Below are 16,209 nucleotides of genomic sequence, written 5' to 3'. Positions count from 1 at the left end.
AAAGGGCAATGCTGCCTGATCAAACAGTGAAGGGGAGGGCAGGAATTAGATCAAAATAGAGTTAGATGGGGAAATAATATACTCCACTCCCTGCGGTACCCACCTTTCCCTGAAAATCTCGAGGGTATTGGTGGACCCTGCGTGCTCCTCCTCCAGGGACACCCGGACTCTGACATAAATACGGAACCGCCCTCTGTCGTCTTTCAGCTAGCCAATTTCTGATCCAAACTGCTAAATCACCCTCAATCCCATGCCTTTGTATTTTGTTCAGTTGCCTACCATGGGGAACCTTATCAAATGCCTTATTGAAATCCATATACACCACATCAATGGCTTTACTTGAGAGCCACTTTGTTTTTCTGTTTGGTGAAATGTCTCAGAACAAGTACATCCTTTCTGAAACAAAAACAGATGTTGCTAGAAAAGCTCAGTGAGTCTGGCAGCATCTGTGAAGAGAAATGAAGGTTAACGTTTCAGGTCCGCTGATCCTTCCTCAGAACTGATTATTTTTAATGTGTGCTTCCCTGCTGTCCGTATTTATCCTTCCTCCCTACTCATCACGATTGTCCCAGCAGAGTCTTACTGTTGGCAAAGCAGTATCCAGATTTGTTGCCTGATTAACCTTTCTGAAGCCCTTTTGCTTTGAAATCGACTGGGAATTCTTGTTTACATCTTTTCTCTTTGTAAGTCAGTCTTAAGTACAGGTAATATCTCATCATTTACCTATAATTCTTATGGTTAAGATGTAATGACAATTCAAAGTAAAATGGAAGCTGATAACCTGCAGCATTTGATAGTAGAGCAAAGTAATGTATTAATTCATAATATTTTAAAACATGTTGGAAAATTATTGTAAAAGATTTCAGACACACACCTGACACCAGTACTCTTAAATTGTTTACAACCTTCATGTTGATATTTTGTAGTGTAATATGAAGTTCTTGTGCAAACGTGGAAGAACTGATTGTTCAGTGATGGGAATGTCATTGAACTAGTAACCTGTATATCCAGACTAATGCTCCTTTGCTAACCTTTGACAACTTCATTTTCAACAGTGTTGGCTTTAAAATTTTGAATTCCCTCCCTAAAGCGCTCTGCTTCAGTTTCCACCCAGAACACGCTCCATAAAATTGACCACTTTGTCCAATAATTTGGTCACCTGCCATAAAGCTTCCTTCTTTGTCTTGATATCAATTTATATCTGATTATATTCCTGCAAAAGCTTTAATTCAAAATGCAAGCTAAATTTAAGTTGTAGCTCATGATGCAGATGTACCATGTTTCAAACTTATCACTTGTTGATGTTTAGCAAGTGTCATGGAAAATTGCAGGCAGTAGAACTCTGAGATTATGGGTGAAATAGATGATGCATTCAAGGCTACATAGCATTTGGTCTTGTCAGTTAGATTTGTTAAATATTGTGTTTCTATAAACTTTTTTTAACTTAATGATGTAGCTCATAGTTTTACATTATTAACTGATTTTAAAGAAAAAGGATATCTGTGTATGTGTTTCTGAATAAGTAGATAAGAGTTTTCTGCCATCTTTATTTTCAAGAGCTGTAGTATAATTGTAGGAGAGTGTGACTTATTTTGCTACTAATGCTATATTGACGACATACCACTTAGCTGCCTTTACAAACAGCTCCCAAGAGAATTCCAGAAGTATGCTAAAATGAGACAAAGTAGTTTACCTCTATTTGCATTTCCTGATTTTTCTCACTCTAGTCTGTGCCATTCTTACTTCAGCAAGTTGGGTGGGTATGGTAACTAGCTAAATGCTTTATGGATTCAAACATAACAAAGCAGGTCTAACTTGAAATAACAATTAATGATAAGCATTGTTCTGATGAGAGAAATTCAATATTTTAAAATATTGTGATTTCCATTCACTTCATGTTAAATCATCATTACTTTTTAAATTGTAACCGTTGGAATAGAGTCATAGGGATGTACAGCATGGAAACAGACCCTTTGATCCAACCCGTCCATGCCGACCAGATATCCCAACCCAATCTAGTTCCACCTGCCAGCACCTGGCCTGTATCCATCCAAACCCTTCCTATTCATATACCCTTCCAAATGCCTCTTAAATGTTGCAATTGTACCAGCCTCCACCACTTCCTCTGGCAGCTCATTCTATATACATACCACTCTCTATATGGAAAAAGTTTTACCGTAGGTCTCTTTTATATCTTTCCCCTCTCAGCCTAAACCTATGCCCCCTAGGGAATATATAACATAGTGTAGAGATTATTAGGCAGCTTTCCAAGTTTGCACCAAATGTCGGTGTGGCAGATCGGGCATCATTATAGAAACCATCCAATTTTTACATCCTTTTTAGGAATTAAGTTGTTTGTTTCTCTATTCCACGATCAATCTGCAATGCTGGTATATAGCTGGGTGAAAAATGGAGAAATGTTCCTATAGGTGAAACTGTCCAGTGATTTTGAGATTTCCACTTACTTATTGATGTGCATGTTTGTTCATATACTTAGATTGTTTTTAAACTTATTAAAGTGGACCTCTGGAATATAACTTTTTGTCTTTTAGGGTTTTGAAAAGTTAACCAGTGCACACATTGAATCCAGGAGATGCCGCCGCCTCCTCCCCCACCTGGTCCTCCTCCTCCTCCAGCATTTTCACAGGTAGGATGTCTGAACACTGTTAGGTATTTTTTAATGATGAAAATGCCTTGTGCAAGAGTTTTTTTAAAAAGTTGCTTTCATAAAGATGCTGTTATAACACAGCATTATATGCGTTATTCCCTGACATTTTCTTGGTCTCTACAAAAAAAACTGAGTTTTTGCTATTTTAAGAAAAAAATGCTATAAACTTTATTCAAGTCATTTGCATAATAGTTCAAATTGTCATTAAATAATGTGAAATAAAGTTCACTTTTTTTTCAATCCACAACATGACATTGGTGGGAGTTATGGCCAGTTTTTAAAAAGACAGTCTCTACAATAAAGACACTCTTTGTAGAGTGGCAAAACTGGCGTGCATAAAATTTTAAAGGAAAAAGTACTTTGCCAGGAAGAAACTGGAATGCCCTGTATGGTGGAGTGATAGTCAGACGCCCTCCTCCTATATAAATTGGAAAGCACTTTATGAATCAAGAATTGGAAGTGGGATTAGGTTGAATAACTCATTCTTGACAAGTATTAAACTTGTTGGGCCTAGTGGCTTCTGTCTGTGTTTCAGTGTTTCTTAAAGTTTATCTGAATAAACTTAAACTTATGGATGATGAATGATGGAACAATGAACAGGAGAGTGCAGGAATAAAATCACAAAACTATTACAGTGCAGAGATAATCTATTTGTCTCAGATGAGCATAATGATTTAACACCATTCTCCCACTGTTCCCCTATAACCCTGAATATTATTTCAGTTAAATGCTCATTTAATGTTCACGTGAATGTCTCAATTGAACTACCTCAACCACACATCCAGGTAGTGCTCCAAATCTGAACCACTTGTGCAGAATTTTTTTCTCACGTGGCATTTTGCAAATCACTTTAAATTAGTCCCCTCTTGTTCTTGATTTGTTTTTATGATCTGGAACACTTTCTGCCTGTCTGCTCTGTCCATGGAGTTATAGAGATGTACAGCATGGAAACAGACCTTCGATCCAACTTGTCCATGCTGACCAGATATTCTAAAGTCCATTTGCCAGCACTTGGCCCATATCCCTCTAACCCTTCCTATTCATATACCCATCTAGAATGCCTTTTAAATGTTGTAATTGTACCAGCCTCCACCATTTCCTCTGGCAGCTCATTCCATGCATGCATCATCCTCTGTGTGAAAAAGTTGCCTCGTGGATCCCTTTTAAATCTTTTCCTTCTCACCGGAAACTTATGCCCACTAGTTCTGGACTCCCCTACCCCAGGGAAAAGACCTTGTCTGTCTATCCTATCCATGACCCTCATGATTTAATAAATCTCTATAAGGTCACCCCTCAGCCTCCGATACTTCAGGAAAAACAGTGCCTGTCTATTCGGCCTCTCTCTATAGCTCAAACCCTGCATCCCTGGCAACATCCTTGTTGATCTTTTCTGAACTCTTTCAAGTTTCATAACATTCTTCTGATTGGAAGGAGACCAGAATTGCACACAATGTTCCAAAAGTGGCCTAACTAATGTCCTGTACAGCCTCTATCCTTCTGTCCAAGAGAAACTGTCGCAGTGTCTCCAATCTATCTTCATGACTGAGGATTTTTTCATCCTTGGATCTACTGCCATAAGCCTCTTTCTATTCTATCCAATGTATTCATATCCTTCCTAAAGTGTGGTTCACAGAACTGTACGCAATGTTCCAGCTGAGATCTAATTCGTGCTTTACACAAGCTAAGGATAACTTCTCTTAACTCTAGGCACTATTATTAAAGCACAGGATACTCAATGCCTTATTGACCATGCTCTCCACCACCTCTTCTCTGTCTCTTTGCTCCTATTCACACTTTTATAGTAGTTATTTATGTACATCACCTCACACTTCTCCACATTGAACTTCATGTGCTCCCTGTCTGCCCACTCTCTGAATTGTCAATGTTCTTTTAAAATTCTGTACTGTCCTCCTAACAGTTAATATGATATAAATCTGGAAAAGCAAGTACTAATTCCTGTGGGACCTCTCTGCAAACTTTCCTCCAGCCTGAAATATGTCTATTAACCATTACTCTGTTTCCTGACTCTGCCAGTGTTGTATTCACATTGACTTTATTCCTTAAATTCAAACTTTTGTCACTTCCACATACACCACATCAACAGCATTACCCTCTCAGTTACCTCTCCTAAAGTACTCCAGCAAGTGAGTTTCCTTTAATCAATCCATGCCGGCATTCCCTAATAACCCACATTTGACCATGTCATTATTAATTCTATCTCAAATTATTGTTCCCTCACTACCAACTTTAAACTGACTGACCTGACTAGTCTGCAATTGCTGGGCTTATTCTTAAAAGTTTCCTTTTTTTGAACAAGAATGTAACCTTTACAATTCTCCAGTCCTCCAGCACCACCTCCAAATCCTGGGAAGGCCGAAAGATTATAACCTGAGGTTCTGCAATTTCCATCTCCCTTCCTTCAATATCCTGCACCTCATCTGTGCAGGTGCCTTGTCTATTGTTAGTACCAATGGCTTCTCCAATACCATACCATATCACTTTTTACCCCAGTGCCTGGACTTTCTCCTCTGTTTTCATGGCCCATGTAAAGTGTGCCTCCTTGGTGGAAAATATTAATTTAATAGCTCATCCATGCCCTTGTCTCCATGTGCAAATCTCCCTTTTTGTCCCTAATCTGACAAAGTTGTCCTTTTACCTGTATTATGTGCCTGTAGAAGACTTTTGGATTCCCTTAATGTCAGCTGCCTGTTTTTCTTTTCATAACCTTCTTTGGTTGTCCCTTCTAAACATTCTGTGTTCTGGTTGGTTCTTGGTTGACACAAGTCATAAGCCACTTTAGTTTCTATTTCTGTTTGCTCCAGGAGCTTTGGATTTGTTTGCCCTGCTTCTCCCTCTTGAATGAATATTCTTTGACTGTATCTGAACTACCTAGTCCTTGAAGATGGTGCTTTGTCCAGTCACCATTTTTCCCTCCAGTCTTTGGCTCCAGGGTATTTGGTTCTGCTCTGTTCTTGTCTCATTGATGTCCACTCTCCCTCAGTTAATTATTCGTGTTGTGGATAGTCAATTATTATTTTTAAGTCTTATTTACTCTCGAACAACCTCTCTGGCATTGAAGTTTTAACTTGTATAGCTACAGACTGTCATTCCTTCAAAATCAAATTATTGTTGTGGTTTATAAAATCTAACTTTGTGTCTTTCCTCTTTCCCTCTCCCTCTGTCTCAATCCCACATTTTCTTTACTCTGGATTTCCCTTTTGTAGATAATACAGCATTGAATTAATTGTGGCAACTTACATTTCCTGATTCAAACTCTGCAAGTCGCAATCAGGATTCTTTCAATCTGATTGGTTAAGGAGGGACAGAATCTTGAACTGTTCGGAGAGTTCTTGTAATAATGCAACAGTGTTGCAGAAAGCTTTGCACCATTTATGGATATTTCAACATGACGCCGTCAAGTGTAAATGCTTATAGAAATGCTGAAGGAAGTTGGAGCGTAACACGCAGCTAGCATTGTTCAATTGACACTGACCTCAAAACGTAATCCCTAAGTTGGGGTCATCCCAATAGAAAGACTGTAATTTTTGCTCATCTAGTTTGAATACTGGACAAGTAGTGTAACAAATCAGAGACATTCGAGAGGCCACAAGAAGTAGCTATCATCAGTGCATGTTTGCGATCTGACAATATGTTTTAAGATTATCTTTGCCACTGTCAACTTGTGGATGATAAAAAAGGAGACCAGAGGTAAATTTTTGGGGTACTCCAGTGATGACGGTTAGTGTTCTGAGAGATTCCATTTCAGATGATTCTCTGGCTGTGACTGGATCAATGGAACCAGGAAACACTATTTCCACTAATTTACAGGTTGGTGTGGGCCACTGCATAGAAGACTACAGGCAGTTCATTTATGGGACTTGGCCAATAAGAGTGGCCAATAAGACATTTGATTGACTATTCGGGTTTCTTGGTTATTAATTATTGATATCAGCCAACAATAACTACACTATTTGAATTCATTTCCACGATTGAGCATGATGGGACATGATCTAACTTCTAGGTTATTTCTATAGTTATTGCATAAACATATGCTTATTTATTCATAGGAGTCACCAAGAAGGCCAATATTTGTCGTCCATTCTAATTACTTTTGAAAAGTTGAGCTGCTTCTTGAATTGCTGTGTCATATATGTATGTCCAGAAAGCGGTTAAAGAGGGAGTTCCAGGATTTAACACAGCTGCAGAGAAAGACTGATGATTTAGTTCTGTGTCAGGATGGTGTGTGGCTTGGGACTTGCATGTTTCCTTGTCTCTCCTACCCTTCTAGTAGAGGGCCACAAGATTGGAAGTGCTACGAAAAGAGGCTCAGCAAATTGCTGCAGAGTAGCTTGTAGGTGGCATGCATTGCTGCCACGCTGTGCGATATTCAGTTTATCAAAACAGCTACTTATGCCTTAACTCATAGCAAGGTCCATTCCCCTGTCACCTCTGTGTTGGCTCCCAATCAAGCAATGCCTTGATCTTAAAATTCTTATCCTTGTTTTGAAATCACTCCATGGCCTTGTCCTTTTCCTATCTCTGTATTCACCCCCAATCTCTCAAGCCTATAAGGATATCTGCAATCCTGTATTCTGAGTTTATGTATTTCACATTATAATTGCACCACCATTGATGATCAAGCATTCAGTTGTCTAAGTCCCAATGTCTGGAATTTTCTTACCTAAACTTCTCCACTCTCTACATGCTTTTCTTCTTCGAGACATTTCCTGAAACTGATCGATTTGACTCCGCTTTTGGTTATCTGACTGAATGTCTCTCTTGTGGCATGAGGTCATACCTTGTTTTGTAATGTTTCTGTGAAGTATTTTGGGGTTTTCATTATGATGGAAGTGCTATACAAATATAGTTTGTTGTCATGGTGGCAACTGAAATGCCCACCTAGTAGGTCTGTCTTATTTGGTGTCATTTCGGAGTTTTGTTGGATTTGTACTGATCCAAAGAAGTGTAACATGTTCCATCACAATCCTAACTTGTGCCTTGTAGATGGTGGACAGGCATGTGGGAGCAAAGAGAGAGCTAATCACTGTAGAATTTCCCAACCTCTAACTTCCTCCTGTACTCCGTATTCACGCAGTGAGGTCCAGCTCAGTTTCTGATTAGTGGTAATGCCCTGGATGTTTATGGTGGAATATACATTGATGGTAATCCCATTGATTGTTATGTAGAAATGGTTAGATTTTTTTTCTGTTGGAGATGGACATTGCCTGGCACTTGTATGGCATAAATGTTATTTGCCACCAATGAGCCAAAACTGAATGTTATCTTGGTCTTGCTGCACAACAGTACAGACTGCTTTAGAATCAGAGGGATTGCAAAAGGTGCTGAATGTTTGTGCAGTCATCAGCAACCATCCCTACCTCTGACCTCATGATGGAGGGAGGGTCATTGATAAGACCATCGAAGTTGGTTGTTCTGCTTTAAGGGAAACAACCCCACTCTATCTTTTCATAGCTGAATTGCTCCAGTCTGGCAACAAACTGGTGAATCTCCTCTGAATTAGCACATTGCAGGACAATTATGTCCTTCCTATAGTGTGGCTACCAGATGTGTACACTATACTCCATGCACACCAAGGTTCCCATGATCCTTTACTTCCTAGGGTACTACTGTCAATTGTAAGCCCTTGCATTGTTAGCCGTCCCAAAATGCATCACCTCTCACTTTTCATGATTGAATTTCATTTGCCACTCTCTGCTGAACATTCTTTCCAAGTTCATTATTTGATTTGTCTCACTATTTGTGAATGTGGCAGAACAGCAGAGTTTGAACTGATGGATTGGTCATATGATCATCTTCCATATGTTATCCAGTGTTATAGCTTCACCAGATTGGCACTTCATTTTTAGGTATGCCTTGAGCTGCTCCTGACATGTTTTCTTACACTCCTCTGAAACAGGTTTGATTCCCTGGCTTGATGCTAATGGCTCACTGAAGGATATGCTGGGCCATAAGATTACTGACTAGTTGAATAAAATTCTGTTGCTGAGGGCCCACAGTGCCTAAAGGATGACTAGGTTTGAGTGGCTAGGTTTGTTTTGAATCTATCCCATTTTGTGTGCTGTTTGTCCTGCACTACTCGTTGAGGATGTGTCCTCAGTGTGCAGACACAATTGTAATTCGACAAATGAAGGTCATTCTTACCAACCGTATAATGAACAGATGCCGCAGGGATAAGTGGGTTGGTGAGGGAAAAGTCAAGTAGGTATTTCTGTCTTGGTTCCCTTCTGTGTGCTGCAGTCCCCCGTTTGACAGATATCTCTTACTGAAGATGGTAACTTATTTTTGAATTAAGATTTAACAGATGCAATTCATCTTCTACTGCACCCACACGGCCTCTACACATGAATAAGGTCACTAGGTTGGCCAGTTCTGAAAACGTCCTCCTATTATTTCCAAATCCATCATTTCACTGAAGGCTGCTGAGACCAGACTACTTCTGCTACTCCAGCTGCACCGGTTGCAGCTGAATGACAATCCTAGATTAGATTTAACAGTGGATCGACTCACTTAGATACAAGAGGAACCTTCACAGAATCTCTTTTGGAGAAATTCTGTTCTGATTTGTTTACCTTTTCTTGTTCAATGCTCTACTTGATGGACAACAGCACGACGCCTTTTATGATGTGACAGAGTCCTGGTAATTTCGCTCTCATTTCAAAGAAGTCTTAGAGTTTTTTGTAGCTGTATCATCTTGCTGCAAACTAGCTGATAGGGCAGAAACTCTGTTGAATCTGATCTGAACTCTATTTGATTAATAGATCTATTAAATTCATTGAGCAGAAATGATAAGGCACCTGCTGGTCAATTTAGAAATTCTCACTAAAAAATAGGAAGCTGTAAAGGTAAAAATGACATTTCAAGCAACCAGTATCTCCAAAAGGCAAGAGAGAGGGCAGCAATTGGTTGGGGTTGATTTCCCCTTTGAAAAGATTCAGTTCATAACATTTGTACCACCCCAACTGAGAAGTATCCCTAAGCTGGGAACAAAGGAAAAAAAAATCAGCCTGAATTTGTGAATTGTATCCTGTAGTGCCCACTAGACAACCTCAGTGCCCAGGAAAGAATCAGTTTTAACATAGAAGATTACAGCGCATCACAGGCCCTCCAGCCCTCGATGTTGCACTGCCCTGTCATACTAATCTGAAGCCCATCCCACCTACACTATTCCATGTGTGTCCATATGCCTGTACAATGAAGACTTAAATGCACTTAAAATTGGCGAATCTACTCCCGTTGCAGGCAAAGCATTCCATACCCTTACTACTCTCTAAGTAAAGAATTTTGTTTGAACTTTTATCATCTGCAAGAAACAGCTGGATTAATGTATACAGAATGGCCATCTGGCAGGTAGCAATGCATTCAGTAGATGAGATGAGGGAAAATTAGTAATTGAAAATTGTCCTTTCAAAAAAATAGGAGAAATCAACCCAACCAATTGCTGTCCTTTCTCTTGTCTCTTGAAGATACAATTGCTTGAAACCTCATTACCATTATTTGTATAAATCCTGCACCTTTTTTGTTTCACCAAAATGCATTACCTCATCTATCCAAGTTAAACTGCAACTGCCATTCTTCAGCCTGTTGGCTCAATTGATCAAGATCTCTTTGTAATCTTAGATAGCCTTCTTCACCTATACACTATACCACCAATTTTGATGTCATCTGCAAACTTACCAACTGTGCCTCCTATATTCTTATCCAAATCATCTATGTAAAATGACAAACCAACTAAATCCTGTGCAATACTGCTAGTCACAGGCCTCCAGTCTGAAAACAACCTCCATGATCACCCTCTGTCTCCTATTGTAAAGCCAATTCTTGTATCCATTTGGCAAGTTCACCTTGAATCCCAAATCATCTAACTTCAACAATTAGTCTACCATGTTGAACTTTATCAAAGGATTTACTAAAGTCCAAGGGTACAATGTCTAATGTCTACCCTCATCAATCTTTTTGGTTACTTCTTCAAAAAAACACAATCAAGTTTGTGAGGCGTGATTTTCCTTGCACAAGAACCATGTTGACTATCCTTAATCATTCTTTGCCTCTCCAAATGCATGTAAATCCTCTCTTTCTCAATCGTCTCTAACAATTTACCCACCACCAATGTCAGACTCATAAGTCTACAGGTCTCAGGCTTCTCCTAACAGCCCGTCCTAAATAAAGGCGCAACATTAGGCATCCTCCAATCCTCTGGCATCTCACCCGTGGTTATATTCCCGCTAGGGGCCTCATGATTTCCTTCCTAACTTACCACAATGTTATTGGATACACTTGATCAGGTCTAGGAGACTTATCCACCTTTGTTTTCTAAGACCTCCAATACTTCCTCTGAAGTAAAACAAACTGCTTTCAAAGCATTAATATTTATTGCCCTGAATTCTCTAGCTTCCATTTCTTTCTCCACACTAAAACTGATGCAAAATATTCATTTAATTTCTCACTCATCTCGTGAGGTTCAATGCAAAGGTGATCTTGTTGATCTTTAAAGGGCCTTACTCTCTCCATAGTTGCTCTTTTGCTCTTAATGTACTTGTAGAATCTCTTTGGATTATCCTTAATCTTAACTGCCAAGGCTATCTCATATTCCCTCTTTGCCTTCCTGATTTCCCATTTAAGAATGCTGCTACACTCTTTATGCACTTCAAGAGATTAATTTGATCCCAGTTGTCTATATCTAATGTGTGTTTTTTTTAATTCTAGTCTTGAACCTCTACCTTTATTCATCCATTGTCCTCTAATCTTACCAGCTTTGTCTTTCACTCCAACAGGACATAATGCCCTGAACTCCCGTTATCACACTTTTGAATGCCTCATACATGTTAGTCATTCCTTTTACCTGCAAAAAGTCTAGTTCAGTGAACTTTTGAAAGTACTTGTCTCATACCATTAAGTTTGCTTTACTCCAACTGAGAACTTTAACTTTATGGGACTCGTATCCTTTTCCATAACTATTTTAAAACTAATAGAATTATTGCCACTCGTCCAAAGTGTTTCCCTGCTAACTCTTCAATCACTTGACTGCCTTATTTCTCAAGAAGGTCAAGTTTTGCTCATTATCCAGTAGGAACATTTACATATTGATAAAGATAATTTTCTTAAACTCATTTAACCAATTCTTCACCATCCAAACCTTTAACACTGTGGCATGTCCTAGTCAATGTTTGGAAAATTAAAATCTACTACTATTACAACCTATTATTCCTACATATATCTGAGATCTCTCTATATATTCGCACCTCTATTTCCCTCTGACTATTGAGGGCCCTTTTGTACAATCCCATCAAGGTGATCATCTTTTTCTTATTTCTAATTTCAGCCCATATATTTTTACTGGACAATCACTCAGAAATATCCTCTTTAATTATAGTGGTAATGTTTTCTTTAATCAAAAATACCACTCCTCCTCTCTTAACTCTCCTTCTATTCTTCCTACAACAATTAAAACTCAGGACATTGAACTGTCAGTCCTGTCCTTCCCTCAGCCAGGCTTGTGTAAAAGGTGTGACGTCCCAGTCCCATGTCCGATATATGCCCTGAGTTCAGTGTAAGACCCTTACATTGAAATAAATGCAGTTGAATTATCTCATTCTCAGACATGTTTTTGTCTGTCTTTTCTAATTAACTTGCTGTTTTCTGATTCAGAACTATCCTCATCTGTCTTTCTATCTTCACTGCTGCTTAGAAACCCCCACTCCGCTCTCCTGAAACAAAACTATGAAATATGGGTGGCACGGTGGCTCAGTGGTTAGCACTGCTGCCTCACAGCACCAGGCTCCCAGGTTCGATTCCAGCCTCAGGCAACTGTCTGTGTGGAGATTCTCCTGGTATATGTATGGGTTTCCTCCGGGTGCTCCGGTATCCTCCCACAGTCCAAAGATGTGCAAGTCAGCCGAATTAGCCATGCTAAATTGCCCATATTGTTAGGTGCATTAGTCAGAGGGAAATAGGTCTGGGTGGGTTACTCTCCAGAGGGTCGGTGTGGACTGGTTGGGCCGAAGGGCCTGTTTCCACACTGCAGGGAATCTAATATCTAATCTAATCTAATCTCTAATCTCCAGCAGAGTATCAGTTCCTTTCTAGTTCAGATGAAACCCATCCCTTTTGAACACGTCTTTTCTATCTCTAAAGATATCCCAATGATCCAAGAGTTTTATTCCCAGAACTTTGCAGCATCTCTTCAGCCATTGATATATCTGTCCTATCTTTTATCACTTCCCTCATTTGAACTTAGCACTGGAAGTAAACCAGAGATTACTATTTTGCACTTTTTTTAACCTACTTATTCTCTTGTATTCGTTCTGTAAAGCCTTAACCCTTTCCCTAACTGTCATTCCTACCACTGGGTATAACAACTTCCAGCTGCTCACACTCTTTGACAATATGCTTAAAATGTTTTGAGATGTCCTTAACCCTGGCACCAGGAAAGCAAGATGCTCACCTGCCGCAGAATTTCCTGTGTGTGCCCCTGATAGGAGAGTCGCCTATAACAATTTTTTTTAAAGTCTTGACCAACTTTGTTTAATGCAATTCATTCTTAGTGCCCAATAACTGACTGCGACTTCTGCTTTCCTCTGAGAGACTATCCCCATCAACAGTACCCAAAACAGAATATCTGTTAAAGAGAGGAATAACCACAGGAGACTTTGGTATGACCTTCTTACCTTTCATGACAGGCATCCATCTACACGAATGGTCCCACTGTGTAATTACTTATCTAAATCTACTGATCATCATATTGTGTCTCTCGAATGTTCTCAGTGGCATTAAGCTAAGAAGAAGCTCTCAATAGTACGTTATAAATAAAAACAAGCTATTCTTTTATCAACAGATTTTAATCTTAATCATGCAAAGGATAAAACAAAATTTAAACATATGAATCTTAAAAAGAAATCAAACACTTAATTGGAATAATCAAAAATGCCTCCTCTTCATATCCACCAACTGTATACTTCCAATCTCCGGATTAAAAAAAATCTCTCTCAAGCCATCCATATGTCGGCCTCACCACCAGCTCCATATCTAAAACAATCTCTCATTTGCGTATATTTTTTCCCATAAATTTTGTTGAAATATAAAGTTTCAGACATTAAAGAAAACCTTCTCCAGATTGAAACTCGACAAACACTTGGAAGTCTCTCTCTCTCACAAACTCAGTTTGGAAACAAAATCTCTTGACGATGTAAAACAATCTTTCCTTCGCGTATTTTTTTTTCAGGTATAGTTTTTGAAGTATAAAAGTTTGAAAAACATCAAGGATCCCTGTCCAGATAGACACTGTATATGCACATATAATTGTTGTCTTTGACAGCAGTTACAATTTGTGACAGGGGAGTTGCACAAATCTTAAGGTGTAACTAACATTCACCTTCCAAAAGCATGTATCATATAGCTGCAGTTTCTGAGCCCTAGTTTCTTACAATTAAGTAAATTCATGGCAATTAGGGATAGATAATAAATGCTGAGCCAGCCAGTGAAGCCAATGCCTCTGAATGAAAAAAAAATTAGTTCAAAATTAGAATGTGGAATTTCCTTCCATATGAAATGGTTGAGACAAAGAGAAACGTAATTAAGTACAAGGGGAAAAGGAATAGAAAGAAATGATGTAAAGTTGTAAGAGTTTGTGTGGAGCATTAATGTTGGAATAGGTCAGTTGACTGACTAACCCATGCCATACTATAAATTTCAGTGGAATTCCTTGGAAAATATAAAGGTGCAAATTGAAGAATTAGTTTATTAATTCATTTTACAGCTACAGGGTACATAGTTATATATGAAAATTCATTATATTTTTGGTGGATTCTCAAATTCTCTTTTGGCCCTCAGTCTTCAAACACCACGGTCACACTCACAGTTGCACAATACCACCAGCAGTTGAAAATGGAAGTAGCTCTCCATAATATCATTATCTACTTTTCCCAAGCCTACATCATCCCTCTTGTCTGAAGCTAGCTTGATTTTAAAAAAAAATCGTGTTATCATTTATTGATGGCTTCTCCTTGACTGCATAAAGGAAGGTTATTGTTTCACAAGCCAGCTGGACTTGTAATTGATCACTAGCCTGGACCAACAACAGTAGAGTAAATGGAGACTATACTCTGAAGACCCATGAAATAGATGATTCTTTTTGTCACAAGTGATGCATAGCCAATAATTCTTGAATTTATTTTTGCTTAGTATCATTCGTGGCCAAGGTTGATAAATAATTTCGAGAATAGAGAAAAGAGATATTAGTTGAAGATGTGTGACTCCATCCTAGTGATATGCTTTCAGTTAGGTTTAGTTTAAATAACTAACGGACTTGAATATCTTATCCATGCCCAGTTTATCCATCTCACCGAAACGATAGTCCATTTACATGATGGTTTTCACACTTTGCCTTTCTGGTGTGTGTATTTGTACGATATTTTATTGGGTAATTATTGTTTTGCAGATGAATGTAAGTGGGAGAAACATTGAGTGTGAATATTTGAGAGGTGTTAGGATTAGGGAGTTCCTTTATTTGTCGTTTCAATTTTTGACACGCATTATCATTTTAAAAGAAAGGTCTTGCTGTATGTACTAAGGTGATTTATATTTAAAAATTGTTGAACCGTGGCACAATAGTCTGAAAATATTGTAAGGAAGTAATATTTTGAATAAATACATTGGATGACCAGTTTCCAAACATAAATCACAATAAACAGCCTTCTGAAATTACATGATTGATTTTTATTTTCCATCAACACTTGATACTTAACACCATCATGGACAAAGCATTAATTGACCCCCCTCTTTCTCCCCCCCCCACTATTGTCTGCCATCAATATTTACTCCCCTCACCACTGACGCATGGTGAGTACCATTGAAAAATACACTGTAGCAACATACCAAAGATACTTTGTCAGCACCTTCCAAACCCATAATCTCAATACCTAGAAGGGCAAGGGCAGCTGATGCTTGAGAGAACCTGCACGTTCCCTCACATCCTAGCTTGGAGCCATGTTGCCATTCCTTCAAAGTCACAAGGTCAAAACCCTGGAACTTCCTAACAGCATGGCAACCTCAGGTTTTTGTGACCATCTCTGCCAGTCCTGGAGGATGGAACAGTCTTCCTCCACACGACACATACACCAGGATCTCCAGGTCCTGGTCCACAAAATGAGCACCTATTTTTCCCATGTCTGTCATGTCCCAACAAAATGTCACAAGCCATGCAGGGCAGCTCTGGTCTGGCCATACTTGACCAGGTTCACAAAGACCTTTGGAAGATCATATTGATATCAGAAACCCCAGGGTATACTGGGATATTGCAGCAGTGGTGAGTCCTCTTGAGTGGCAAAATCAAGCTAGCTTCAGACAAGAAGGATGATGTAGGCTTGTGAAAAGTAGATAATGAGCTTTTCTAACTCAGTATGTAGATTGTCCAACCAGAGGGGAGGCCATATTGGATTTGGTACTCGGTAATGAACCGGGACAAGTGATGGTCTTGTTAGTGGGTGAACATTTTGGTGATGGTGACCACAATTCTGTGACTTTCA

The 16,209-nt window shown here is 39.0% G+C and overlaps 1 protein-coding gene across 3 annotated transcripts in view; it reads left to right on the top strand.

Annotated features, from left to right (window-relative positions):
- LOC132817475 (WAS/WASL-interacting protein family member 1-like) overlaps window positions 1-16,209 on the top strand; it is a 132,589-nt gene that overhangs the window by 92,421 nt on the left and 23,959 nt on the right. For all 3 annotated transcript variants that reach the window (XM_060827928.1, XM_060827925.1, XM_060827926.1), the window contains exon 2: window positions 2,553-2,647. In XM_060827928.1, coding sequence (XP_060683911.1) covers window positions 2,594-2,647 — 54 coding nt within the window. In that variant the 5' untranslated portion in view covers window positions 2,553-2,593. The remainder of the gene's footprint in view (window positions 1-2,552; window positions 2,648-16,209) is intronic.

This window comes from Hemiscyllium ocellatum, chromosome 7 (genome assembly GCF_020745735.1).
Source record: "Hemiscyllium ocellatum isolate sHemOce1 chromosome 7, sHemOce1.pat.X.cur, whole genome shotgun sequence".
In the NCBI taxonomy this organism is placed as follows: Eukaryota; Metazoa; Chordata; class Chondrichthyes; order Orectolobiformes; family Hemiscylliidae; genus Hemiscyllium; species Hemiscyllium ocellatum.
Note: the sequence above shows the minus strand (reverse complement) of the source record. Positions and strands in the feature narration are given on the sequence as shown.